The 26,510-nt window shown below is 48.1% G+C and overlaps 7 protein-coding genes across 11 annotated transcripts in view; 5 read left to right on the top strand and 2 right to left on the bottom strand.

Annotated features, from left to right (window-relative positions):
* Nucleotides 1-374: 374 nt before the first annotated feature.
* LOC6555164 (progestin and adipoQ receptor family member 4) lies at nt 375-17,583 on the bottom strand. Of its 2 annotated transcripts, XM_001981384.3 has the most exons (8): nt 17,210-17,583; nt 16,100-16,901; nt 4,872-5,087; nt 2,516-2,619; nt 2,319-2,456; nt 2,226-2,234; nt 1,951-2,091; nt 375-1,864 (listed from the first exon to the last, which is right to left on the bottom strand). In XM_001981384.3, the coding sequence occupies exons 2-8, from the start codon at nt 16,752-16,754 to the stop codon at nt 1,772-1,774; spliced, it is 1,356 nt and encodes a 451-aa protein (XP_001981420.3). In that variant the 5' UTR covers nt 16,755-16,901; nt 17,210-17,583; the 3' UTR covers nt 375-1,771. The 2 variants fall into 2 exon arrangements, with proteins under 2 accessions (XP_001981420.3, XP_026833437.1); XM_026977636.1 differs by lacking the exon at nt 2,226-2,234 and having other exon boundaries at nt 381-1,864.
* On the top strand, nt 2,685-4,849 carry LOC6555097 (neprilysin-1). Its single transcript, XM_001981388.3, has one exon. It carries the CDS (start codon nt 2,714-2,716, stop codon nt 4,757-4,759), a length of 2,046 nt encoding a protein of 681 aa, XP_001981424.1. The 5' UTR covers nt 2,685-2,713; the 3' UTR covers nt 4,760-4,849.
* On the top strand, nt 5,394-7,761 carry LOC6555096 (neprilysin-1). The gene has a single exon (XM_001981387.3). It carries the CDS (start codon nt 5,413-5,415, stop codon nt 7,462-7,464), a length of 2,052 nt encoding a protein of 683 aa, XP_001981423.1. The 5' UTR covers nt 5,394-5,412; the 3' UTR covers nt 7,465-7,761.
* LOC26526789 (neprilysin-4) lies at nt 7,752-9,896 on the bottom strand. The gene has a single exon (XM_015153921.2). The coding sequence runs from the start codon at nt 9,832-9,834 to the stop codon at nt 7,819-7,821; it is 2,016 nt and encodes a 671-aa protein (XP_015009407.1). The 5' UTR covers nt 9,835-9,896; the 3' UTR covers nt 7,752-7,818.
* Nucleotides 10,430-12,744, top strand: LOC6555095 (neprilysin-4). The gene has a single exon (XM_026977614.1). The coding sequence runs from the start codon at nt 10,531-10,533 to the stop codon at nt 12,628-12,630; it is 2,100 nt and encodes a 699-aa protein (XP_026833415.1). The 5' UTR covers nt 10,430-10,530; the 3' UTR covers nt 12,631-12,744.
* LOC6555165 (neprilysin-1) lies at nt 13,349-15,891 on the top strand. Its single transcript, XM_001981385.3, has one exon. The coding sequence runs from the start codon at nt 13,465-13,467 to the stop codon at nt 15,574-15,576; it is 2,112 nt and encodes a 703-aa protein (XP_001981421.2). The 5' UTR covers nt 13,349-13,464; the 3' UTR covers nt 15,577-15,891.
* A 306-nt stretch (nt 17,584-17,889) lies between the features above and the next one.
* Nucleotides 17,890-26,510, top strand: part of LOC6555161 (serine/threonine-protein kinase Doa) — a 34,894-nt gene continuing 26,273 nt past the window's right edge. For 2 of the 4 annotated variants that reach the window (XM_015153555.2, XM_026983751.1), the window contains exons 1-2: nt 21,814-21,941; nt 23,160-25,026. In XM_015153555.2, coding sequence (XP_015009041.1) covers nt 23,390-25,026 — 1,637 coding nt within the window. In that variant the 5' untranslated portion in view covers nt 21,814-21,941; nt 23,160-23,389. Of the gene's footprint in view, nt 18,382-18,876; nt 19,243-19,637; nt 19,757-19,876; nt 19,973-21,813; nt 21,942-23,159; nt 25,027-26,510 lie in introns of those variants that run through there. The other 2 variants (XM_015153554.2, XM_015153558.2) reach the window with 2 other exon arrangements.

Below are 26,510 nucleotides of genomic sequence, written 5' to 3'. Positions count from 1 at the left end.
ATATAGTCTTCATACATGTATGTATCTGAATATACTATAAAACGCGTATTAATCAAAAGCGTTAAATTCGTATTTAAACAACTAATCATAAACTACAACTAGTCAACCACTCGAATAAACATTGATTATTACGAAAGGAAAGTATAAACATATTGTCTATAAATGCATGGCGCCAATATAAGAATTTACTAAAGAATTTAATAAAGTATAACAAGTAAATTGAAATTTGTAGCATCTTCAAATATTTTGAAATGTGGGCTTTAATTTAGCCAGCGCTGCCAACCTGGGCTACCTGCCGGAGAGGCAACACCACGCCACCTGGCGGTGATGCTTCCAAGGGGACTTACAAATTCATATTAAAAGACGTTGAGAATGCTTTTCATTTGCTCATTAAATACACTTTTAATGTTTATTAACCTCTCAGAAAATCGATTTACATTATTCGTATAATTGTCACTTATGTGTAGCAGCAACTTTAAACTTAAAGCATTGAGTCTGCCTATAATTATTGCTTTGTATGTTTGAATTCGTTTGTTAGCTTACGTTTCACTTGTTAGATTCGCCCTCTTTTTCGCCTTCCTTCGAGTGGGTGGTGTAAATTATTGACACTACTAAAACGCATTACTCATAATTGTTCGCATTGCTAGGATTAAAATAGACCGACGCTCGAAAGGTTGCTATCGTATAGTTAAGTTGGTTGTATACCCGCCCTAATGCTTAGCTCCTAGGGTACACGTACTCATAATAAATATTGCGGTTTCTAATAATATTCAATACTCGGGGAGCTCAATAAATACTTGAGGTTTATATTGCGCACTCAATTGACATAAATGATATAAACCCAATCCAATTCGAATTCTTACTACGTTTTCATGTACGTGATTCGTTGCAGTAGCGATTTGCCAGGAGACTGTATTGATTTTCACACTTGTCCAACTTGAATTCGGGTTTCTAACTACTGGCACCCATCAGCAACTAATGAGTGGTTGAGTTTCGTTCACAACTATGCACAGATTGGAGCTTTAACTAGGCTTACACTACCACTAGCTCGCTAGCTTGCCAAAATTAACAAATTGCATATCTAAAAGTTCAACTAGGAAGAGATTAGCTTATAGGTGTTCTTATTGTAGAATTTTCGACGAGGTACAAAGTTGTACGTACGAGTATTTGAAAATAAGATGTGTTGTCGTAAGCACAATGAGGTACATGTGTATCAACATCATTCAAATCATCATTACAATTAATTACTCATTATTCATGTATCGTTATCAATTACTCGTTATCCATTGCGCAGCCGTATTGCAACTGTATATCCAAGAGATTAGCGTGAAAATCCGAAGACTTGGTTCCGAACCATCCTACCATCCTACCATCCTACCATCCTACCATCCTACCATCCTGTCGTTCGTCTCGTCTCGTCCCAGTAATAATATAACCTTAATGCTTAATACCACAGTCGAAGTAAGTACTATATGTAAATACACACATACAGTTCATATATGTATGGCCTATACCTACACCTAGATATACATATGTATATTGTTACTACATCATCTTCGCTCTCTTATACACGGTATATTCAAGTAGCGTTCGTCCTCGCCCCACTGCATCGATGGATCTCTGTCTGGTCTCATCCGGGGACTTGGGCTCGCCTCCTCCGCCAGGCGATGGGCGCGATGAGGGCACGGATCAAGTGCGTCCGGGCCCGCCGCCTGGCCAGGATTATCCAAGGCAAGGGCAGCAGCACCAGCGGCAGCAGCCAATAAGCGGGTCATAGCTCCACGTGACCCAGAGCCTGCTCCGTGGCATTTGCGGCGGTGTGGCAGGTCTGCGTCGACATCCACTCGAAATCCTTGATGGTGGCCTAAGGACAAATAAATGTTAGTACCCCGCCACACGTTTATGATCTCAACTAGAACACGGCCTTCATCCGTGTTGCACCTAACCCACCTTGTGCATGGAGTAAACTGCAACGACGACCAGCACGTGCATTATGTTGTGGGAGTTCAGATAGAAGTCCACCACTCCGGGGAACCACTTCTCGGGGATTCGCATCGCTCCGATGGCACCGCCCAGTATGGAGACGCCGTCCTGGAACAGAGGGTTAATCAGCAAATTAGCGAACTGGATTCGAAAGTGGATTGGTGTCTTGTGTCCGCCAGGAAAAGTGCTAAGCGGCTCTGTCCATTTACTCGAATGTACATATGTATGAAAATGTGACTTACAACTTCAACCTATGCGCACCGAGAGAGGCCAGCCAAAAACGTACAGTTATAGAAAATAGCAGTTAGTCAATTGGAAAGCCTGGACATACGCACCTGCAGATAGACATGGGAAAGGGCCATGTGACTGCCGCCCACCATTCCACGGATGCGCAGGAAGGTCAGGATGGAGCGCATGGCGAAGGGCAGGGCGAAACACAAGCGACGCTGCCAGGGTGAGCTGGCAGTTAGAGCCTGTTGGGGATTAAGGATCGATTAGAGAGGATTCCGCATCAACTGCATGTGGCACTCACCTTGTAGAGGCCCCACAGCGAGAGCACACAGTAGGAAACAATGATGAGCCACTTGAGCACGGGTGGGAAGCACAGAGTGGTGGCTGTGACCAGGGGCAGGGCACCTGGAAATAGAAACCAGAGAGCGGAAGAGATTGTTAGCACACACAGTCTGCCCGCCGATAAGGCGGTCCAGTGTGAAAACAAAGCTCGACCGTTATGGAACGCCTCCCAGCTTCCGCCTGCCTAATCTTTGTCACCTTGGCCGTCGGTTCATCGGCCATCCAGGGCGGTGTCTTCAAGGAGTTAACGACACCCCTGGGCCAGCAGATCATGCGGATCGCCAAGTCGGCGGAGATGCGCTCCTTTATGGACACCGCTGTGAGTCCCTGTGACGATTTCTACGGCTATGCCTGCGGGAATTATGCGGCAATAAATGCGGCAAACTCAAAGAAAGACACCAATATCCGCCAGCTTATGTTTGAGAACTATCTGCGTCGGGTAGGGCAAGTGCTCAACGAGCCCCGGATAAGTACAGATCGGCCGATGGAGGTACGTGTGAAGTATTTCTACGAGTCCTGTCTGGACACAGCGGCCTTAAGGACGAAACAGCGATCTCATCTGCTCAGTGTTCTAAGGGAGTTCGGTGGAATGCCGGCTGTGGAGGGCAAGTCATGGGACTACGTCGGCTTTGACGCCCTCGAGATAATGGCTCAGTTGCTCCGCCGCTACGGAAAGTCGACTCTACTTGGTGTCTATGTGGTTCCGGATCACTCCAACTCACAAATTAAACGACTTCAGTTGGGCCAAAAGCTTGATCTCGTCGTGAGCGATGAGTTTGCCAATCTGTCAAAGAAGCTCGCGCTGAAGATGCGTCTGCGGAACCTCCTGGGTCTGTCGGAGGAGCTAGCTGGAAAGACTGCTGAGGAGATAATCGAACTGGAGTCAGAACTATCGCGTAGTGCTTTCGACCATAGAATCAACCGCGATCCACGACTGATGCGCCATCTGACCTTGCTGTCTAACATGAGTGATGCTTACGGACCGATCCTTAACGTGACTCGTTTTGTGACCTCCTGGTTGGGTTCCGAATACAATCTTCCGGTTTTCGAGTCGGTGCCCAGCTACCTTTTCCAGGTGAAGAAGATCCTCCTGAGCACTCCCAACCATGTGCTGGCCAACTATATGCTGTCCAGTCTGTTGACCGACTATGAGATCACGGCGAATGAGGAGCAGCAGAAAGTGATCTGTCACGAGCGGATCACTGAGCTGTTTCCCGATGTGGTGGACCATATGGTGTACCACTCACTAGAGCAGCAAAGTCCCCACATAGTCAACGAGATGAGGAGTCTGTGGGCGGAGCTGAAGGCCTCCTTTCAGGAAATGCTTAGTTCTCCGGGCATCGAATGGCTGGAGGAGCAGACACGTGAGGAATTACTGGAAAAACTCAAGAGTATGTCCTTTGAGATAGCCGGCGGTCAGGCGGTCAACTTTGAGGAGCTGTACGGCGATCTGGTGGTCAGCTCCGCCGATTATTACGGCAATGTCCAACGCCTGCTGGAGGTGAAGGCCAGCAATCTCCGTGCGGATCTAATGCGGGAGTCCAGCAGCGTAAACTACTACCACGGCGTAACCGAGACCCCAATCTACGAGACTGAAACCAATCTAGTGGTGCTGCCGGTCAGCTATATGCAGCATCGCTATCTGTGGGACGACATTTATCCGACTGCTCTTAAGTACGGCACTTTAGGTTTTACACTGGCTCACGAGATGGCCCACGGATTTGATGATCTGAACCGTCTCTACGACAGCAAGGGAAACCTCAACGACAACTGGAGCAGCCAGACCAAGGTGGGTTTCGAGCTGATCAAGAATTGCCTAGCGGACCAGTTCAGTGGGATGCGGTACGGCAACTTGCTATTGCGTAGATTGGAGTCGCAAGCAGAGAGTATAGCGGACAATGTGGGTATTCGCATTGCGCAGTCGGCGTACCGGAAATGGTTGGATCAAGTAAAGCTGGAGGAAACGGAAACCCTGCCGCACATGACGCAGTTGCCGGATCAGCTTTTCTTCCTCAGCGCAGCACAGTTCATGTGCTCCGATATCTATCCAGAAAGGCGTGCGAGCTTCGTCCGACACAACTTCCATCCGCCATATGAGGCCAGGGTATTCGCCATGATGATCAACAGCCCAGCCTTCGCCGAGGCATTCCAGTGCAGCAACTCGACCAAAATGAATCCCCCAAACAAGTGCCTGATGTATTGAGATTTCCCATGTCTAGCTGATTACGCGTAGATGTACATATATGTACTGAATAAAATTGTTCCGCTTCCCAAACATTGGGGCACACACTCATTATCATCGCGCTCGTACTCACCAAAGCTCTGGCTCACCCAGATCCCGACCATGTCCAACTTGAGCAGCGTGTAGTAGACGTTCTCGCCCTTCTCGATGTTCATGAACAGGTGGTAGACGAAGCTGCCGCACCAGGGCGCCACCGATCCGAAGACGTGGCAGAAGGACAGGAACTTGTAGCCACTGTCCCAGGGCATCAGTCCGGGCACGATGGCCAGGATGTAGAAGATGGGTATGGCTGAAATGGTAGATGAGCGAGGTTGAACTTCAGGAACCATTTAATGTATAAGACAATGCATATTAGACAAATATGAGGTCACCGTTTTCTATTTATGTATATTCAGTTGTCTTCGATACAAATCCAACGTATGCCTGACTAGATTGAAACGAATTAGTTTGGTGCACGAATAATATAAGAGTGCAGTAGAGATTTTATAAGAGCCGGGAGATAACAAGTTGACCTACCCCAGCACCCTGGACATTGTATAAACAAATCCTGCTGATAAGGTGGCCGCCTCCGATCGGAACCACTTGAAAATTAGTAGAGTTTAATTAGGCGCGTGATGATGACATGTCGGTTGTTGTGGCTGTGCCTTGTGGTGGCAATAGTTCCAGCTATGGCCAAGCCATCGGATGCGGATGATCCCTTTGCCGACGACTTGACTTCGGATTACGCCAAGCAAATCATCGTGCAAGCAAAAATAGCCGAAATCGAGACCATGTTGAAGCCGGAGGTATCGCCCTGCGACGACTTCTATACCCATGCCTGTGGAAACTGGCATCGCCACAATCCCGCCCAGTTGTTCGGCAACGTCATGACCGACAGCTTCCAGTTGATAACCAAGGGATTCGATCGACGTCTCCAGCGGCTGTTGCGTTCCAATGACCTGCAATCCGAGCTGGAGAAGAAGATGCAGCGTTTCTACCTGTCCTGCACCCTGGTCCACCGCGACGATGTCCTCTACAAGCTGGCCCTGCAGAACGTCATAAGGGAGTACGGAGGACTACCGGCCTTGGTTGGGGCCCAGTGGAACTCTTCCGACTTCAGTTGGTGGCGAACGGTGGCCCAGATACAGCACAAGTACGGAAAACAGATCATTCTAGGCCTGGATATCACGCGCGATATCCGGAACACATCGGTGAACCGCGTGTACATAGGACAGCCAGATTTTAAGGTATTTAACACACACCTAATGACTCTTCTGGCGGAGGCCCGCACATCCAGCGATCTGCAACAGTACTTCGGCCTGAGTCCCAGCGTGGCAAAACACACAGCCCAGCAAATCAATGAGTTGGAGAGAACTTTCTCGGCCGGTGTCTCTGGTGCAGCGACTCTGCAGGCAGCACTCTCCCTCTATACGGTGGCCGATCTTCAAGAGAAGTACAGCGACCAGCTGAATTTCACCGAATTCCTGGGCCTGATCCTTGGCGAGGAAAACATTCCTGATTCGGTGTACATCTATGACGAGGGGAGTCTGGATAATGCACTTCTGGCCATGAAAAGCACACCGCTGGCCACACAGGCAAACTATGTTATGTGGACGCTGCTCGAAGACTTTCTGGCGGACGCCAAACCAAGCGACATGGCTAAGTGGTGCACTGAATCGACCAAGAAGTATTTCGGAAAGCTGGCCGAGCACGCGGTGTACGAGCGTTATCGCAGCCCGGTTGTGGAGTCGGAAGTTCACAAGATCTGGTATCAGATCAAAGGCATCTTCCGGCATCAGCTGTTAGGCGACAAACTGGACTGGATATCCAATGCCACTAGGTCGTTGGCCATCGCTAAGTTGGATCGTATGCAGTTGAACATCAACTCCTACGACGAGGAGAACTTCGAGGATGTGTATGGAGAGGTGTCCATAGATCGCCTTAATTACGTTTCGAATGTCCAGCAGGTGCTCATTGCCAAGGGCATCGGTTTCGTGGCAAGGATTAATCAGCCGGCAAACTCAATAGATGCTACAGAGCTTCTCGCGCTTACTCCCGCCTACGACATTCAGGAGAACAACATAACGATCCCGGTGGCTCTGCTGCAGCCACGATATTTCTGGGGTGACCAGTATCCGGAGGCGTTTAAGTACTCCACTCTAGGCTACCTCCTCGCCCACGAGATGTTACATGGCTTCGATGACGATGGAGGGCAGTACGATGCATCTGGCAACTTGGCGCCTTGGTGGGACTCGAAATCCCGCTACGAGTTAGAGGAACGCCGCAAGTGCTTCCAGGCTCAGTATCACGAGTACGTGTACGGCGGATCGCAGCTTCCGGAGAGAAAGGATCAGTCGGAGAACATAGCGGACAATGGAGGCCTTAGGTTGGCCTTCGCCGCCTACGAGTTGTGGCTGGGTCAGCAATCCGAGGAGGTGCTTCATCGGGAAACCTTTGAGGGTCTGCCCTACAACAGTCGCCAGCTTTTCTTTTTGGGATACGCTCAATTGTTCTGCGATGACGTGCAGTCCACCTTCCAGCACTGGATGACTCATTTGGATTCGCATGCACCCAGTAAGTACAGGGTGATCGGACCGCTGTCCAATTTCCAGGAGTTCTCCTGGGTCTTTAACTGCTCTCAATCGGCGCACATGGATCCTGAGTACAAGTGCGCCATCTACGGATAAAACCCTCTAAAATGCATCCAGTTTTTATTTAACTAAGTGAGCTGTGGTTTTATTTAATGTAGTAAGCTCAAATTTCTATTACATTCAGGAATGAAAAATAAACAAACAAATATAATTCTGACACATATGACATTAATTCTGAATGTGTCTAGAAATGTAAGCAAAGCAGCTTTATCAATGAGAGTGCGTATAAATATATAGACGGTCATGGCTATATAGACGCTCTGATAATTGCTGTTGACATATGTGCATTTTAAATCTTCGAGAAGTAATAGAAGACAGTGTCCTAATCTTTAATTGTATATATTTATTATGGGCAGAATTATGTTCAAAGTACTTTAATGAATCTCCTAACTAATCCAGGCTTACGGTAAAAAGCTGACACTTCTGGGAAGAGGTCATCCTGCTTGCGCTCCCGCAGTTAAAGTCCCGTCCAAATGCTCTAAAGTTCGATAGAGCTCCCAGGACGCGGAGGGCATTGGGAGTGCCCAGAAGCAGAGAATGCTTGTCCCTGAACTGCTCATTGGCATCATTGCACCACAACTGGGCGAAGCTGAGGAAGAATAGCCGCCGGGAGCCAAGGTTAAGTAGTGGCAACGATTCCGAGCCCAAGAAGGATGGGTCCAGGTCCGCTAGAAGCCTTCGGTAGGCATGGTAGGCCACTTGAATGGCCAGATTGTCGGCTATGTTCTCCGCCTGCAGATCGCTCTCCGGCCAGTACTGTCCATTGAGCCGCAGTCTAGCGTACTGCTCCTTGAAGCAGGACTTCCTTTTGGAGTACTCAGCAAACGATTTGGCATCCCACTTAGATGCATCTTCCAGGCTGTGGGCCAATTGCTGGGCCAGCAAGGTGCCCAGACTGCCATACCGTACTGCTTTTGGATAGTAGCGGGACCACAGGAAGTTCGGTTGGAGCAGTGCAACTGGAAACAGAACTCTTTTTCCCATAGGATCATAGGTGACTGATGTCTGAGTCTTTACCTTGACCCTCAAACTCTGGTGGTGAAGTATGGTCCTCAGATTGTGAAGATAATCCCTAGGTTTCAGTTGCAGTTTCTCATATCGCTGTGTGAAGTTGACTTCGGCGTATCCATTAATCACCAGACTGGTGGTATTCAGCTGATCCAGCAGTTGTTCTCTTGTCTCCGGAACCAACCAATCCGCTGAAGAGTTTTGTAACACACCTCTAAAGCTGCGCTGTACCTGCTGCCAGACTGAATCTATATCTTTCATGGTACCTTCATCTCCATACTGCTTGAATACCATGTTATCAAGGAGCTCGGCAAAGAGATCCCTGACTCGGCTGACACACTGCTCCACAACGGATTCCGCTCGCTCGTAATAAAAGTGCTTTAGAAGCTCATTGAAGACGTAGTTGGCCAGAACGTGAGGTGGTGTCACCTCCACCAGGTCAAGTAATTTAATTAGATAACCAGGCACGTGCTCGTATAGAGACTCGTTGGCTTTCAACTCCCGGTCAAGGACAGTTTCTACATATTGGGTGAGGTTAGCGACATCACTGTAATCCGTGACATTTTGAGTGTGCAATTTGGACATTACTCCAACTCGACGATCCACCATAATGGCGGCAATCTTGTGCTCAAACTCTGTGATTTCCCTTGCCGTTGTTGCGGCCAATTTGGGATCCACACCCAAGTGATGCTCCAGGTGATTGGCTATGTCTTCAGCTACGGCCTTCCTGTTGGACTTCGGAAGAATCTGCTTCGGCTGACCCGCGTATATGCGATCCGCCGACTGCTGGAAGAGCAGAAGGATATCAAAGCCGTACTGCCGCTTTATTTGCGCCACCGTGTCCTGCCAATCGAACTCTTCCGCTGGCCACTCCTGCCCCGGGAGACTTAGGACGGGCATGCGTCCGAATTCCGCCACAATTTCCTGCAGTTGAAGTCGGTAGGAATCCACCGCCGCCTGTCTAAAGAGCAGGCAACTGGCGTAGAAGTCCTTCACTCGAAGCACGGCCACCTCATCCGTTTCCTCGTTCGCCGGCTGCTCCATCAGCCTCTGCTGCTTATGGCGATAGGTCTTGACCAGAAGCTGCTCGAAATTCGTCTCCCGGGGATAGGCATCGTTGGCCGGATTGATCTGGGGCCAATTTCCACAACTGTACTCGTAGAAGTTGTCGCAGGCATCTGTGTCCTGCTGCATATAGCTGCGCATCTCTGCGGACTTGCACAGACGCATTATTCGCTGGACGTAGACGCTGTCGTTGGTCTGCGAGATCAGCTGCTCCCGCGCCTGGATGCGCAGGTCAATGCCGGGCTGGCCAGATAGCAGGTCACCTCGACCACTTCCCACCAGATGGAGCAACAGTAGCTGGAGCAGGGCATGTGCGATGCCAAAGTTCTCCATGGCGAACACTCCGAGAGCGACTGAACGGGCAGCTCGACGAGACGCACTTCCGCACTCACTCTCTTCTACTGGGACGGAGATTAGGCTGCACTGAGCGAAATCTGAACTTACACGCTGACCCGATTTGTAATTGCGATCGTGTATCTTTACTTATTTTGTTAACCGTTTCAATATTTTACTATGATATATTGTATATTTTTAGGGTTCCGCAGCCTTGCCAATAGGTTAATTTGCCATATATGTACATATGTAATATTATATTATTAAAATTATTTTCAGTGCTGCACGGGGTGGAAGCGCTGTCCAAGCCCGCTCGGTCGTAGGTCCCATGCGCCTATCCCAAGCTAGAGGGGAGTACGTGATTGGAATACAGCTCACGTCATAGTGTTATAACTAGGTGGAATGCTAAGGGCACTTAATGCCGTCAGTAACTAGTATTGCCGGTTAATTGCTTTGCTTTTCATTTTATTACGGTCGATAGCATTACGTTATATACTACAGAATAGAGCGCTAAGTAAACGATTTACACGAACTTCTAAGCGGCCTTCCCATGTTTAAGTCTATGCTAATCCCCAAAGATTTAGTTACCACCACTAGAAAGAACACGATTAGCTAAGGCTCGCCATTTCTTTTTTCGGCACCAGATTAACCACATGGTTTATTCAAATTTTTCGTTTAAAAGAGAAGCATAAAACTATGAAAGTGCTCTACATTTTGATTGCTGGCCACGTTCTAAGTGCGCTGGTCCTAGCGGCCCCCACAGACCATGATGCACTCAACCAGGACACGCCCTACATCACGGAGCTACTGCGTCAGGCCAAGACTGCTGAAATCGAGAGCTTTATGGACCAGAAGGCGGATCCATGCAACGATTTCTACGCATTCTCCTGTGGCAACTATGATCGCATCAACTCGGCTTCGAGCATGCAAGTGGTCACTACTGGAGTATTCGAGACTTTGACCAAAGGTCTCAACCGAAAGATCCTGAAGATGCTCAACACACCCCACGATTCCCGCGACACTCCGGAGGACATTCAAGTGAAGCACTTCTACGAGTCCTGTCTCCGGATCAAGGAGCTCAAGTCGACCTACAGCGAAAAGCTGAAGCGGCTCATTGCCGAATTTGGAACGATGCCGGTGCTCGAGGGATCCTCCTGGCAGGAGGACGACTTCGACTGGCTGGGGACTATTGCTCGCATGGCCTACCGATACGATATCAATCCCATTCTCGGCATTGGGGTAAACAAGGATCTCGAAAGCAACACCCGGAACCGGATATACCTGGGTCAGCAAAACTTCCCGCTGGAGGCACGGTCCATGTACGTCGACGAAGCAACGGAAGTGTATCGTCAGAAATACCGTAATAATATCCAGCGCACCTTGCAGCATTTTCTGGGTGTGAAGATGGATCTGGCCAAAAAAACGGCAAGGGAACTGTTGGATTTTGAGGTGGACTTGGCTCAAGGACTGGTGGACGAGAGCAAAGGACAAGAAGTGCAAGATTTGATCCAGTTAGTCACAGTGGACGACATCCAAAAGAGGTACTCCCCCACCTTGGACATCAAGCGATTTCTTTTTGTGGCCATGGGAGAGCGCATTTCCGATCAGATCTACGAATACAACACGCGTTATCAGCAAAATTTGGTCGAAGTCATCAAGCGAACGCCCAAGCGCATTGTGGCCAACTATATATTCTTCCACTTCATCTGGGAGTTTGTGGAGATACCATCCGAGAATCCGGAGAAGCAGAAGCAGGCCTGTGTGGACTTTACCAAGAATCATTTCACCAAGAATCTGGACAACATGTTCTACCGTCGCTACAACAACGCGAAATCCTCTAGAGAAATCGAAAGCATGTGGCGTCAACTGAAGTCTACCTTTAACGAGACTCTACATTCCAGTCCCGTTTTGGATTGGATCGAGCGACCCACCCGGAATCTTGCTATTGCGAAGTTACAGGCAATGACGCTGGAGGTCAACAATTACTCCGAGGATAACTTCACCGAGGAGTTTGCGGAACTCAATCTGCAAAGTGACGACTACGTGGAGAATTTGCGATACACAAGCATACTCAGTGCCAAAAAGATGCGAAAGATGCTCCACCAGCCTCCCAAGCCGTTTGAAGAGGGCTCCGAACTCAGTTACACCCCGTCCTACATCGTTATAGAGAACCTCATCAAGGTTCCGGTTGCCCTGCTACAGCCTTTCTACTTTTGGTCTGATCGCTACCCCAATGCTGTTAAGTTCGGAACCCTGGCCTCGCTAATTGGACACGAGTTAATCCACGGATTCGATATACGCGGACGGAAGTTTGATGAAAAGGGAAACGCAAAGGATTGGTGGGATGAGAAGTCCAGCAGCAACTTCCTGAAACGAAGGGAATGCTTCACCAAGCAGTATGGTCAGTATGTGTACGATGGAATCCAGCTGAAGGAGTCAGCCGCGCAGTCGGAGAACATTGCGGACAATGGGGGAACAAGGCTGGCCTACGCAGCCTACCGGAAATGGTTCGAGTCCCAAATGACAAATGGAACGAGTGGCAGTCAGGCACTGGCCAAGGAGACCCTGCCCGGCCTGCAATACTCCGCCAACCAGCTGTTCTTCATCAGCTATGCGCAGATCTGGTGCAACGATGCACATCCCGATATAAAGGCTGTTCAGGTATCAACCGACAAGCACATGCCAGGAAAGCTCCGCGTTATTGGAACCTTATCGAACTTCGAGGAGTTCTCCAAAGAGTTCAACTGCCCAGTCGGATCCGCAATGAATCCTAGTGAGAAATGCATGCTTTACTAAGGAATGTAATAGTAACAGTTATGTTGTGAAACTTTTAAATCAGGTTGTTTCAGTTTTATTTGTAACTACATATTTACTTTGTAAATTATGGGCACTTGAGTAATGGGTATCTAATCTTATCCCTTACCCTAACATTAATTTATATTGTAATGGTGAACAAATTAAATTTACAATGTCATATTAACTAGATAAAAATTCATATTTATGTATAAACTGGAATTAAGCAAAATGTGGAGAATCTGCTTTCGTCACAAATCGAAAACGTGCTCGCTAGGCTTATATTGTTTGAGTATTACAATAGGTACACATAAACTGGACGTCATGGCAGAGTAATCAACTACCTTGACATCAATGATTCAATTGAATTCACGTGAGTAGAACAATATGCAAAAGCCTTAGACAGCTTTTATATATTTAAAATATTTTATATTTTATATTCAATGACTTATTTCTGAGGTTATTTTCCGGCTTTCTAAAGAGTCAGTCAATAGAATCACAGATCCGAATGTAATTATATACCAATGGTTTTTGCCTGTATCACACAACCAAACCATTTGTACAGAAAAATATCGTAGGCAAGTTAAGTTCAGCTCTAACATAACAGCTATAGTGTATGATAATGCTTCCAAGAAATAATGATCTGATAAAAATTGGCGAGCTACTTACAATCAGTGAACCTCAGTGTTTGAGCTCAACACTGTCTAGAGAGCACCCGATAATCCCAGGGTCACCTTTTGCTTCCATAGAACAAAGGAGCGGCTTGGCTTTAATGGAAATGACGATTAACTCATCAGAGCAACTGAGGCACGCCAGTCAATCATCTGAATTAAAGCGATGCACAACGCGATGCAGTTGCTCTACATATGCATTGCTGGTTACGTCCTAAGTGCGCTGGTACAAGCTGCCCCCACCAGCGAGGAAGATCTCCAACAGGACACGCCCTACATGAAGGAATTACTGCGTCAGGCCAAGACTGCTGAAATCGAGAGCTTTATGGACCAGAAGGCGGATCCATGCAACGATTTCTACGCATTCTCCTGTGGCAACTATGATCGCATCAACTCGGCTTCGAGCATGCAGGTGGTCACTACTGGAGTATTCGAGACTTTGACCAAAGGTCTCAACCGAAAGATCCTGAAGATGCTCAACACACCCCACGATTCCCGCGACACTCCGGAGGACATTCAAGTGAAGCACTTCTACGAGTCCTGTCTCCGGATCAAGGAGCTCAAGTCGACCTACAGCGAAAAGCTGAAGCGGCTCATTGCCGAATTTGGAACGATGCCGGTGCTCGAGGGATCCTCCTGGCAGGAGGACGACTTCGACTGGCTGGGGACTAGTGCTCGCATGTCCTACCAATACGGCGTCACTCCCATTTTCGGCATTGAGGTAAACAAGGATTTCGCCAGCAATACCCGGAACCGGATATACCTGGGTCAGCAAAACTTCCCGCTGGAGGCACGGTCCATGTACGTCGACGAAGCAACGGAAGTGTATCGTCAGAAATACCGTAATAATATCCAGCGCACCTTGCAGCGTTTTCTGGGTGTGAAGATGGATCTGGCCAAAAAAACGGCAAGGGAACTGTTGGATTTTGAGGTGGACTTGGCTCAAGGACTGGTGGACGAGAGCGAAGGACAAGATTTGAGTGATGTGGCCCATTTAGTCACAGTGGACGACATCCAAAAGAGGTACTCCCCCACCTTGGACATCAAGCGATTTCTTTTTGTGGCCATGGGAGAGCGCATTTCCGATCAGATCTACGAATACAACACGCGTTATCAGCAAAATTTGGTCGAAGTCATCAAGCGAACGCCCAAGCGCATTGTGGCCAACTATATATTCTTCCACTTCATCTGGGAGTTTGTGGAGATACCATCCGAGAATCCGGAGAAGCAGAAGCAGGCCTGTGTGGATCTTACCAAGAAGTACTTCGCCAAGAATCTGGACAACATGTTCTACCGTCGCTACAACAACGCGAAATCCTCCAAAGAAATCGAAAGCATGTGGCGTCAACTGAAGTCTACCTTTAACGAGACCCTACATTCCAGTCCCGCTTTGGATTGGATCGAGCGACCCACCCGAAATCTTGCTATTGCGAAGTTACAGGCAATGACGCTGGAGGTCAACAATTACTCCGAGGATAACTTCACCGAGGAGTTTGCGGAACTCAATCTGCAAAGTGATGACTACGTGGAGAACGTGCGATATACAAGCATACTCAGTGCCAAACAGATGCGGGAGATGCTTCACCAGCCTGCCAAACCGTTTGAGGCGGGCTCCCAACTAAGTTACACCCCGGCCAACGTCCTGATAGAGAACACCATCAAGGTTCCAGTTGCCCTGCTACAGCCCTTCTACCTTTGGTCCGATGTCTACCCCAATGCGGTTATGTTCGGAACCCTGGCCTCGCTAATTGGACACGAGTTAATCCACGGATTCGATGACAGCGGACGAAAGTTTGATGAAAAGGGAAACGCAAAGGATTGGTGGGATGAGAAGTCCAGCAGCAACTTCCTGAAACGAAGGGAATGCTTCACCAAGCAGTATGGTCAGTATGTGTACGATGGAATCCAGCTGAAGGAGTCAACCGCGCAGTCGGAGAACATTGCGGATAATGGGGGAACAAGGCTGGCCTACGCAGCCTACCGGAAATGGTTCGAGTCCCAAATGACAAATGGAACGAGTGGCAGTCAGGCACTGGCCGAGGAGACCCTGCCCAGTTTGCGATTCTCCGCCAACCAGCTGTTCTTCATCAGCTATGCGCAGATCTGGTGCAACGATGCACATCCCAGTGTGAAGGCCCTTCAGGTATCAACGGACCAGCACATGCCAGGAAAGTTCCGCGTTATTGGATCCTTATCGAACTTCGAGGAGTTCTCCAAAGAGTTCAACTGCCCAGCCGGGTCCGCCATGAATCCTAGTGAGAAATGCATATTGTACTAGTTAGATGGTTCCAGAATGGCATTCCTAAACTTGATCAATATTAAGGAACTTAAGGAACAAAACAATTTAAATATTTAATGCCAATGAATTTGCATCCCATTTAGATTTGCTATGCTTTAAGCAGTAAAAAAAACTTAATTCTGAGGGTATTTAAATTATAGTTTGAAGTAAACGCAAATAGATTTTGTTGACTTGGTCAAGACATAAATAACATAAAATCTGTGAAACAGATCAAATATAGTATTTATAATTATAGTAATAAGTTACTAATGGAACCGATCATAAATACCCATTTTCTGCTGTGGGTGAATGCTATCTTTAGTTGCCCACTTTCTTATGCAGGCCCAGGCCAACCTCAGTCAAGGTTCATTACAAATTCCGGCCTAATCTATTTACGTGCCTCCACTTGGCTTTGACCGTGATTGTTACGAGCAGTTAGACGCGACGGATCGATAATTAAGGCAGTGGTGACAGGTGGGCGGAAAAGAAGCCGGAGGAGGTTTGCAGGGCAAACGGAACTCACCATGTGTCAGTATGTTGATGGTCTCGTTGTGCCAGTAGAACAGGCTGAGAAGGCATCCCTTGAAGGTCTGCAGTGGTCTGTAACCCCGGAGCACGTAGGGATTGAACTGTAGATACGTGGGCATGTCCTGCCAGGGCAGCAGCTGGACCACATTCTCGTCGGATCCGGAGCTGCTGCTGTTGCTGGCGCTGCTGCCACTGCTGCTACTGGGCACAGATGGGCCTGCAGCTGGTGGATGCTCTGCTGCGGGGACTACCGACCCTGTGAGTGATCCCGATACCAGCAAGGCAGACGTTGGCGTTGTGGAAGCTTTGGGGGAAGACGTTGATGATGTGGTGGTCGTATCCGGCTGAGTGGGTTCAGTCGATGCAGTTGCTGTTTCGGGCGCCTCTTTGCTTTTTACTCCGTTCAGGGAGTGGATTTCAACGGGAGCACTTGGGATGCATGGAGCCCCACATGCTTCCACATGGCCATCAGTGGCGCGTGTAGGCGGCGTGGGTGGGGGAGTTAGCGACATGGTCTCCACGGTGCTGCCCAGGCAGTCGCATCCAGTGGTTCCTCCTCCAATCCTGGCCTTTGTGGAGCTGCCCAGGAGCTGCTGATCGGGTTTCAGGTCAACGACGACTGCAGCGGCGGCGGCGGCAGCGGTGTCCATGCCGTCCAAATCCCTTCGATCGTTTACAAAATCGGTAGCGGTAACGGTTACGGTTACGGTTTCGGGCTCACTTCCAGTTCTAGTTACTGTTCCAGTTCCGGTTCCGGTTGCGTGGCCGTTTCCGTTTCCGATTCCCTAGCTGGCCAGCTGAAAGCGAAAGCCAACGTCATGAATTATGGATCGCCTATATGCGGCGGGCCAAGATGCGATGTGTTACGTATGTGTTGGCCAAAAAAAGCACGTGCGAAAGCGAAAAGGAAAATGAAAACGAGACCAGGACAATGTCAACACACACACACTCGCACAGCAGCCTCGTGACCCAAAAAGGCCTGCGCCATTTGTACTCCTCAGTGTGTGTGTGTGTAATTGAATATTCCATGCGAATCACGCGAGTTTCGGATTAGGCCACAAATACCAGCTCCCGGGCCCGGGAAAAAATCAATAAAAATACTCACTTCTGCCATGGGACGCGCACACGTTTTTGATACCAAATCCTCCTTGCAAATGTAGAAGGATTACGTTTTTTCGGAGGCTAGAATCCTGGACCGATGCTACGATGAGCAGGTTTCTCCACTCGACTTGCAGATGTTACGTTGGCGGGACATACTATATCGTCTATCAGTATTCAAGCCATTCGATCGGCTTCCATGGACTATTGGCGGACAAAGTGAAGTATATCCCAGATAGATGGACTCTTTCCCAGAGCGACAAAACGCGGGAAGCAGAGTTCGGGGAAATGAATCCGCGCACACGACCGTTGGAACAGGAACGTCAGTATTTGACTGAGCGTGGGCACACGATAACGATACCGTTATTTTTCCTTGCGTATTGTTATGCAATTGAATGAATCGGAACCCGTATTTTTATTGGGCGCCAAAGCAGCGCAGGCGCAGTCCCGAACACGAGGCAGCCAGCTGCTACTCACGCAATTAATCTTTAATTTTAAAAAGGAAAATATACAACAATTTAAGTGTTAACGTATGTGTTGTTTAACGTTTTTGTATTAGTTTTCTCTTGCTTAATTTTAATTTAAATATTTCCCGCCTGAATCTCAACTATATGGCAACTTTAATTACTGCAAGCTCTTGCCAACACTATGCTATGACGACAGTTATCGTTTGCATCGCTCAACATCGATACCACCAAACATCGATAGGAATCGCCCAAACACATGTTTTTCACATCACTAACCAAGTGCAATTCAATTTAATCCGTTGCAAATTCCCGCGTATTAATTATATTTGTTGCACTGCAGGCAGCAGAAAAACGCAGCACAGTAAAACGGGCAACGCCATGCGGTGATTTAATCGCAGACGAGCTGCTATAGGCGGACTGCGCACAGTAAGCGAAAAAGGGCGCCAAAAGGTGAATATACCCATGCAACCACTCGCGTTTAAGACTAAACAACAGGACAAAACCCATGCAACTATATTCGCCGAAGGACAAACTCATGCCCAACAGCAGCGTGAAGCAAGCGAAAGCGAATTTCTCCTGGCAATCGCTAACGCAACTCTTGAGCGGCCTGTGGCAGCGCCTCTATTTGCCGCGTTCGCCGTTTTTGGCCCTGCCAGCGCCGCCCCTGGCCACGCCCCCAGCTAATACTACGCAGCGCAGCGCGAACGAAGAGGTAAGACGGCTGAAAAGCCCCAAACAAGATATGAAAATGCTCGGCAAAACAGATAGCTCGAAAAAATACAAAAAAAACAAGATATCCAACAAAACTGCTACCTGTCCATGGGATTTGAGGCACCCATACAGACGCAGAGGCGGGCGTGCGTGTGAACAGCTGATTACGCAGCACGCCGCGTCGCCAGGGCTGACAAATCGCAAACGAGCGAAAAAGTACAAAGCATTTGTCGGATTTTACGGAAATAAACTATTTAGCCAGCAGTACATCTATTCCCACACCTTCCTGGAAATAATCACTAATTTTGTTGAACAACTGTTGCGATTTATATCAAAGCAGAACAGTTATTTTCCAATTCTCACTCCTAAAAGCAAGGTTTTGTGGCATTGTATTCTTTTTTATTGGTTGTAAGCCATTATTATTTCACTATTTTAGTTTTTTATGCGTTTTGTTCGGTACTGTTGTTGCGCACCCGGCAACCCTCTTACGCCAGCGTTTTGCAACACTATTAGTAGTACACTAGCAGTAGTGTACAACACTGTCTCCCAGACGTGGTGAATAAAATACCAAGTGACGTGAATTGAAGGGAAAAAAACACGATTTTCAACGCAAACGCACATTATTATTCAGTGTGTGCCAAAAGCCCAAAAAGCGTTTACAAATACAAGCTGAATTCTGGATTTGCAGGACAACAATTGTGGATATAGCGGCAGCAGCAGCTGCACAAAAGGCAAACAACAACGGCAGCGACAGCGACGCTTTGGCCAAGCAACAACAAGAGTAGCAAAGCAAAGCCAGCGGAGCGCATACAACAAAAATCAATTTTCGCGCTCGTGAAAAAAATCGGCAGCAAATTGCAAGGTAGATGCGCTAATGGTTAGCTAATTAAAATGCGAAAGTTTGTGGGCTTTTTCGTTGGTTTTATTTGTGGTCCGTTTTTCCAATGCACCCATACAGAGGCACAATATTGCAATTTCGTTGAACGCCCGCGTGTGCGAGTGTGGGTATGTGTGTTCGTGTGCGTGTGCGTGCCAGCTGTATTCCGTACTGTACTCACCTCTTTGGTGGGAACAGCTAAAAGGGGGTGGTGGGCGATACGGTGCTGTTCCCAGTGCTCACACCACCCGATGACTTACAGTTCATAAGTACATATATGCGTACATAAGCAGCAGCAGTATAATGCCTATAGTTAAATCTGACACCTGTCCAATAGGTACCACAGACCCACTGACAGTGTGTGTATACCACTTTTTCAGATGCCCAGAACACGGAGACTCCACCACTCAAGGGATCGCTCCTCGGCAGGCACACGAGACAAGCGCCGACGACACGATACTGCCGATCATTCGCCACCCCTAGCTGAGGCCCCATCGCCGTAAGTTCGCCACCATGTGTGCATTCTCCGATATTCCCAAATTCTCGGTATTCTCTGCGAGCTATGTGAGGAACTACTCACCTACCCATTGTACTCATGATCTCCATTATTTCACTGCAGGCCGCGCATCACCAACACACATCACACCCGATCGGCGGCCAAGCGAAGGCGACACGAGCTCGATGCCAAGAAGGCCCAGATATCCAAGGAGCCCACGTAAGTAACTCGCATGATTTGTCATTTGGCAGACCCTATTCAATTAGAGGGTCTAAAATAGATTCCTTCGCGGTGGAATTACATATTTTTCCCTCCCGTAAACTCTATCGGGCGAATGTCTTGTGGAATCCATAAACTGTTATAAAAATAACTGCTTTGAATGCCAAAAAGTTATTGTCGTCAAAAATTCATCAGAATCGATACCCTGTGTATTTGTTACAAAAATCGATTTCGAAATTCCCATCGCACACCGAAAATATTTTAAGCTGTCAATAGATTTGCTTTGCCTTTGTGTAAGCTTTTTCAAAGGAGTACGAATTTTTCTATATTGTGCAAAATGTTATAGGATCGAAATTTGGCAGTGCAATCGATTCCACAAGGAGTACATAATACTGAAGTGTCTTTCATCGCAATGCTTTTTGCTAAAAATATTAGTTATACTCATTTAATTGTATTATTAAATAATGAATTAAACATTTATTTAATATGTACCAATTAATGTTTCTGTCAGAGGTCTTAAATTGCACTGAAAACTGAAATTCAACTGAAAAACCTACAAACGGCCTTGGAAGAGAAGAAAGTTTGCAAAGTCTGAATCTACTTATCTATTTTCCTTTTAACTTGCATTTAGGAAGTGTGACTTGCCTGAGTGTTGAAGAGTCGAAGGAGCATGACTTCACATCTGCCTCCACAACATCGAGTGAATGAACAAACTTCCCCGGTGTGAAACCTTTCTTGTCCACGTAAACTGGCTCTGCCTACTGCAGCACGGGTATTTCCCCCAGCTGTCGGAGATGTGGCAACAAGAGTGTCCTGCCCACGCAGCGCTCTGCGCTCCTTGGGACGCGCTTTCTTTGAATGGCTTGTAAACGGTCGTGTCTTTAATGGTGCATGGCTCCATAAAGAAGTGCCGCTCGAGCAGCAGGAGCAGCCAGAGAGACAAATTAACATTTGGCCATATATGGCAAGTGAAATCTGCGCTGGTTCCTGCCAGCTAAGAGTCATCCTCTTCACTCGGCTTACTGTAAATTAATGCGGACTCAGCGATTTCTTTGTGCTGACCCCCTTCGGGAGGCCGGTGGACGTGGGCGTTGGCGTTGGGTCTCGACCAGATCTGGCGAATCCTGGCGCGTTGTTCGCTGCATTTCCTCGCCTTAATTTATGCGCCTGCGTATTTAAAACGTATTTGCATATTACTCAAAACAACGGATAACTTGAGGCGCGACGTTGTCGCATTTATTATTGTTTAATACACTTGGCGTGGCCTTTTTAGGTAGTTGCAGCAAGAGCATCTTGGGGAGTTGGCTTAATCAGAGTCGGATTTTGTAATTTATACGCCACTAGCAGCGACCGCTTTCTTTGTCGATAAAGTGACGTTTTCATGCCTGCCAGGGTGCTGCTGTTGCTGTCATTGTTTATTAACCTTATGCATTTGCCATAAAACACGCTGGCTAAGTGTTCATGAACCACAGCAGCGGTAGATTAATCGACCTGTCCCGGCACATTACTCAAAAGTTGGTGACATCTTGCAACGCGGAAGTGGCCGAAAAACGCAGCCCAAATATGAAAATCAAACGCAACGATAAGGAATAGTATTCTCAAATGTGTATTGCCCGCATTTCCGCCATGCTCTTGTTTTATTGTCGATCATTTTCGATTTCAATCATTTTTTATTTAAATTACAAGCCATCAATTGGGTGCACGCATGGTGCGGCGAATTCGCCGCTGCCTCGACTGCGTCTCGATCGTCTGTTTGTAAGCTGGTAAACTGGAAATGCGAGCAGCGAAGTCGAGCGGTAGAGGCGACAGCGCCGGAGGCAGCGGCGGTACAACCGACACTTGTTCGCTACCAACTTGTCGCTCGGTTGCTCAGTCGCAACGACAACTCGAAAGCGAATGGAGGTGCTGGCTTCTTCGCTCGTCGCCGTCGCCGCCGTGCAACCGCCACCAAGTGTTTTTTGAGAGAAATGTATAAGCAGCTCTTAATTGTTTATAATTTTTAACAAAGTGCAGTGTGTGCTTTTGAGCACTGAGCTCTCCAGTGTGATTTGTGTGTTTTTCGCGACTTGTTTATGCATCCTGGCCAAAAATAATAATTCGCGCGCCTACGGAATTTTAAATCAGCTCGGAAACACCCCCTCAATTATTCCAAGAAGTTTCAGTGCTGTGCATACAGAGCTTTTAGAGGACAGAAGAAAATCAGAGACCAATGGGAACAAACCTTAGCCAACACGGGTTAACTAAACCTAGATAAGATAGCTACGACTGCGACGATGACGCCTACGACTTATCAAAGACGGTCTGCACTGAACGGATGACTTGGAGGAACCGGACGTGCCGATAGTGCTTTTATTGGCCAAGGGATTTCGCATTTATTTCCGATTCCATTACTCATAGCGTCACAACCAGTTGCCGTTCGTCGGCTGCTGCCTGCTGTTGACCCGCTTGGCTGTTTTGCTGTTCGACTGTTTGGTTGTTTGGGGGCCCAAGACTTGCGTTTCCTTTTGCGAATCAGGTTAAAAAAGTAAAAATTGTGAAAACTGGTCGGCGGAGGACCTGTTCGCAGCCGGGTCTTTGAGCTCGGCGCATGCGCAGACACTTTCTACCAACTACGAACGCGTATTTGGTTCGCTCAGCAAATTGCATAAAGCCTTAACTGGTTGGGATTTGTGGGTCTTATCAATGAACTTGCCAGTGGCCGGTGGCCTGTGTCTGGTAGCTAGCAGCTGGGGACCAATTGGATTTGCCACTGGCTAAATCGCAGTCAAGGTTCAGGGTTATTTTAGTGGCTAATTCAATTGTGGCCCTCGCCGTGCTGACAGGCCAAAAGTGGCTAAAACAAAAACGAAATGCGGCCAGCAAGAAGTCGCACAAATGCAGGGGGTTTTCTGGGTGATGGATACTGGCATTGGGGGTAGCTCACTCATAAGCCATCGAGAACGTGTTAATTACACGCGTTTCAACCAGACAAATCAGCAGCAGAAGCAGCAACAGCAGCCATTGCCAGTAGACAAGAGAAAAGTGTTCGATAAATTATTGAAACTAAAGGCTGGGCCAAGGTGTTCCATGGAATCTGGCTGACTGGTAGCTTTAGCTTACGTAGTAGTCCGTTCGCGGCAAGCCAAGTGTGTGCATAGCATTGGAAATTAATGCTATAAAATTCTCAAATTCAAATTCTCAAAAACAGCCAGCGATATACAAATGATAACGATAAAGCTTAAGATAAGCGATCTTCCAAGTGCACGCGTTTAAAGTAAACGTTCAGCGGTTTAAATTTCAACGCCAATTCAAAATAAGATCACTAGCAACAACAAGGAAACAACATCATTGCCCCGCAGCAACATCAGCAATTACGAATAATTAACCAACGAGCGAGTCTATTTAACAACGAAATAAAAATCATAAAAAGCTAACAAAATGCCAGTCGTTGGTCAACAATATGGAAATGGCTTTCGGCCATACAGCTCCTTTCGAGTGCCGCGCGGCAGTTGTGGCTACGGCAACAACACCAGCGGTAGCAGCAGCAACAACAACACCAGCAGCAACATGAGCAACAGTGTCCAAATGGGAGCAGCAAATGCCCAACCCCTGAGCAGCAACGGAGCCAACAGATCGATGGTGAAATCGATGCCGGGCAGAAACAACAATCCGGCAGCTGGGTCCTCATCCACATCTACAGCCTCGTCGACTTCCTCGATCCATCAGCAGGGTGTTGTAACGGGTGGCAATTTTGTACGCCAGCAGCCCTGGCGGAGCAGTTACTGCACCAGCAACCGCCACAAGCTGCAGCCCGAACTGCATACCCACAATCAGCAGCAAAGACTGGTGAGCGGTGGCAGCGTGAAGCCACTGACGCCCAAGCTGATCCGTCGCATCGAGAGCACCTGCTCCACCACAGCGCCCACACGCCACTGCAAGGCGAGGGCACCACTACCGCCCACTCAGGCTGCCCGCCCGGTGACCACGCCCAGCACTGCCAGGAAACAGTATCAGACAGCAGGCTCAGTATCAGTATCATCACAGCAACCGATGGGAACCCCCACCAGCCAGAAGCGCACCTACCAGGCGGGACGAATGGCCGCCAAGGAGAACTGTCCTGCCCGCTTGGGTCAGCGCTCCACCAAGAACTATCCGGCACCGCAGCCACCGCTGCCACCGCGCAGGCAGGCTGCCACCAATGATCTCACCAATGGAGGAGGAGCCGGAAAGGCCACTCCTCTGGCCCAGCGTCGCCAGCTCCCGGCCACGCCCAAGCTGAGCCTCAAGCAGCGCAGCAACGTGTGCACCCACAACGGAGAGGGAGCTGGTTCCTCGACGGGCTCCAGTGACTCGCACGACTCTCCGCGCCTTAAGAAGGCCTTCTCGAATAAGTTCCCCCAGGGATTGCCCTTCGAGGAGGAGTTTTACGGACGCAATCGCTCCTATTCGCAGTCGTCCAGCAACTACAGTTTCTACAGTTCCGTGGGTGCGCCCACAACGCCTCATGATGAAGATGATGATGGAGTTGTGGATGAAAAAGTCCATCGTGTTCGCTGTGACGATGATGATGAATTCCAGCGCAAACCGTCCACCGATGAGTCTCTCTATGTGGACTTCTCGAAACTGGTGCAGACCCACCAGCAACGGCAGTACGTGCCCGCCAGCTCCTGGATAAGGGCTTCCCCAGATGAATGCGAACTGCTCCGCGAACGAAGCAATAAAACTAGTCAGCTAACACCTGCCCAGCAGAGGAGAAAGAACAGCAAGTACGCACGCTCAATGCACGAGTATCTGTACAGCGAAGAGACTGGACAGGCCAGGACCAAGCATCGGTTGTCCGTGGTCGATGAGCCGGAGGATGGATACTACAGCTATGCGGCTGGGACACCGGATCCGCTACCCTCGCCGCCGCCCACGCCCCGTACGGACATCTATGTGGCCGCTGCTTCGTGGGCACCCAAGCCGCTCTACCCCGACCGCGTGCTGTTGCCACCAGCGGATGGCAACAACAATCACCAGAAGCAACAGCCGCGTCGACGGTCCGAGCACTTGGGGTCCACGACGTGTGAGTATAAGTGAGTGTCTCTTCAGCATGCGGAAACTTGTATCTGAAAACTGGAGCTAGCCTTGAGTGGCGGCACAGCTTGCTGACTAAGCGTTCTGTCCGCACTTCATTTAAAGCCACCGAGCACCTACTCCTCGCACTCCCCATTGTTTCATCTCCAACTTGAGCTCAACCCAACTCAATCTCGTTCTCGATGATGTTTGTTTTCTGTTTCTGTTTTTATTTTGATTTTTTATTCTCTATATACTTATATGTTTGTTATTGGTTGCCGTTGTGCCGCTACGATTCGGTTCAAGATCTCTCCGCCAAATTTGGGCAAGCACACCGCCCCTACTTATGAGCTGAGCCGCCAGTTGCGGTGTCCAAATGGCAAGCTCCGTCCGGCTCATTAGGCAACCTAAGCGCCGGGCCGGGCGAAATGCAAAGCTTTTAGCGTTCTACCCTCAAGTATGGGACACACTTCATTTGGTTGAGCGCCTTACTCTCAACCCCTTTTCCGTCGCTTTGTTGACTTATGGGGCCCAAGAGTTTCGACCTGGTTGTTGGATTTTTTTCCTTGTTATATGATTTCGTTGTGCACATTCAAAAGAGCACCTGATACCCAGATTCCAATGAAATACGAGCTCTCATCAATTAGCACATTTGAGAAAACTAATCTAATATGAATCTATGACGTTTCAAATGTCTTATTGTCATTCATTTTAGCAGATCGAATTTCGTTTAAACTTATTCAAACGCATTTAATAGGTTTTTATTTAGCTAACAATTAGCAAAACAAATTATTTTATACTGCTACCCAAACTATATATTTTTTTTGAGTAAAGTAGCTTACCGTGGGTAAACTATGCTTTAACAATTGGCCTTTTGAAGTGTTCTTCTTTTTTAATTCCTGATGAGTTAATTGCCGCAAATAGCTCTTCCTGCTGAAATATTTTTAGGCAATTATGTCAGCAGCTGGGCAAATGGAATCCTCACTTTGTCAATGTAGGTATCCGCACCTTGGGACTCTTGCTTCAAAAGGGAGGGGCCCCAAGCTCTTGGCAAAACCTTTTTAATTTGGCTTTTTGTTTTGTGTTTGCTGGGCTTCTGTTTCTTGCTCGGGTTCATTTATCTGACGTTTATCACGATCGGAACAAACCGGACCTGTCTCCGCGGACCCATATACGATCACAATCGATGCGGCTACCGCCGGCGGCTGGGGTAGCCAACCAAAGCTGACAACAAAGCTTAGATCTTGAGCTTACTGTTCTCGATCGATTTCCGACAGCGCAAGGCAGGCCTAATCAAAAAAAAAAACGCCAACGATCTGAAAACAAAAGTGAATAATGGATGCAACTCTCAGCGCCGATTGAAATGTTTGTTTTGTATTTTTAATGTTTTTATTGACTTCCTATAAAGAGTCAGCCGAAAGGTGATTGACTACGCACCGCAAAAACAAATACAAATAAAAAACTCGCACCCAAACTCAGATAAATCTCGGAGTAAATAAAACAA

Source organism: Drosophila erecta, unplaced genomic scaffold (genome assembly GCF_003286155.1).
Source record: "Drosophila erecta strain 14021-0224.00,06,07 unplaced genomic scaffold, DereRS2 tig00000000-arrow-pilon, whole genome shotgun sequence".
Lineage (NCBI taxonomy): Eukaryota > Metazoa > Arthropoda > Insecta > Diptera > Drosophilidae > Drosophila > Drosophila erecta.
This window is presented reverse-complemented; position numbering and strand designations above follow the sequence as displayed.

What these genes read in the sequence shown, in the direction of transcription:
- LOC6555164 (XM_001981384.3), bottom strand. Translation starts at nt 16,754, where the DNA reads ATGGACACCGCTGCCGCCGCCGCCGCTGCAGTCGTCGTTGACCTGAAA. An exon ending in CATCAACATACTGACACATG is followed by an intron (nt 5,088 to 16,099) that starts GTGAGTTCCGTT and finishes CTACCATTTCAG; the next exon opens with CCATACCCATCTTCTACATC. An exon ending in CAGTTTACTCCATGCACAAG is followed by an intron (nt 1,865 to 1,950) that starts GTGGGTTAGGTG and finishes ATTTGTCCTTAG; the next exon opens with GCCACCATCAAGGATTTCGA.
- LOC6555097 (XM_001981388.3), top strand. Translation starts at nt 2,714, where the DNA reads ATGGAACGCCTCCCAGCTTCCGCCTGCCTAATCTTTGTCACCTTGGCC.
- LOC6555096 (XM_001981387.3), top strand. Translation starts at nt 5,413, where the DNA reads ATGATGACATGTCGGTTGTTGTGGCTGTGCCTTGTGGTGGCAATAGTT.
- LOC6555165 (XM_001981385.3), top strand. Translation starts at nt 13,465, where the DNA reads ATGCACAACGCGATGCAGTTGCTCTACATATGCATTGCTGGTTACGTC.
- LOC6555095 (XM_026977614.1), top strand. Translation starts at nt 10,531, where the DNA reads ATGAAAGTGCTCTACATTTTGATTGCTGGCCACGTTCTAAGTGCGCTG.
- LOC26526789 (XM_015153921.2), bottom strand. Translation starts at nt 9,834, where the DNA reads ATGGAGAACTTTGGCATCGCACATGCCCTGCTCCAGCTACTGTTGCTC.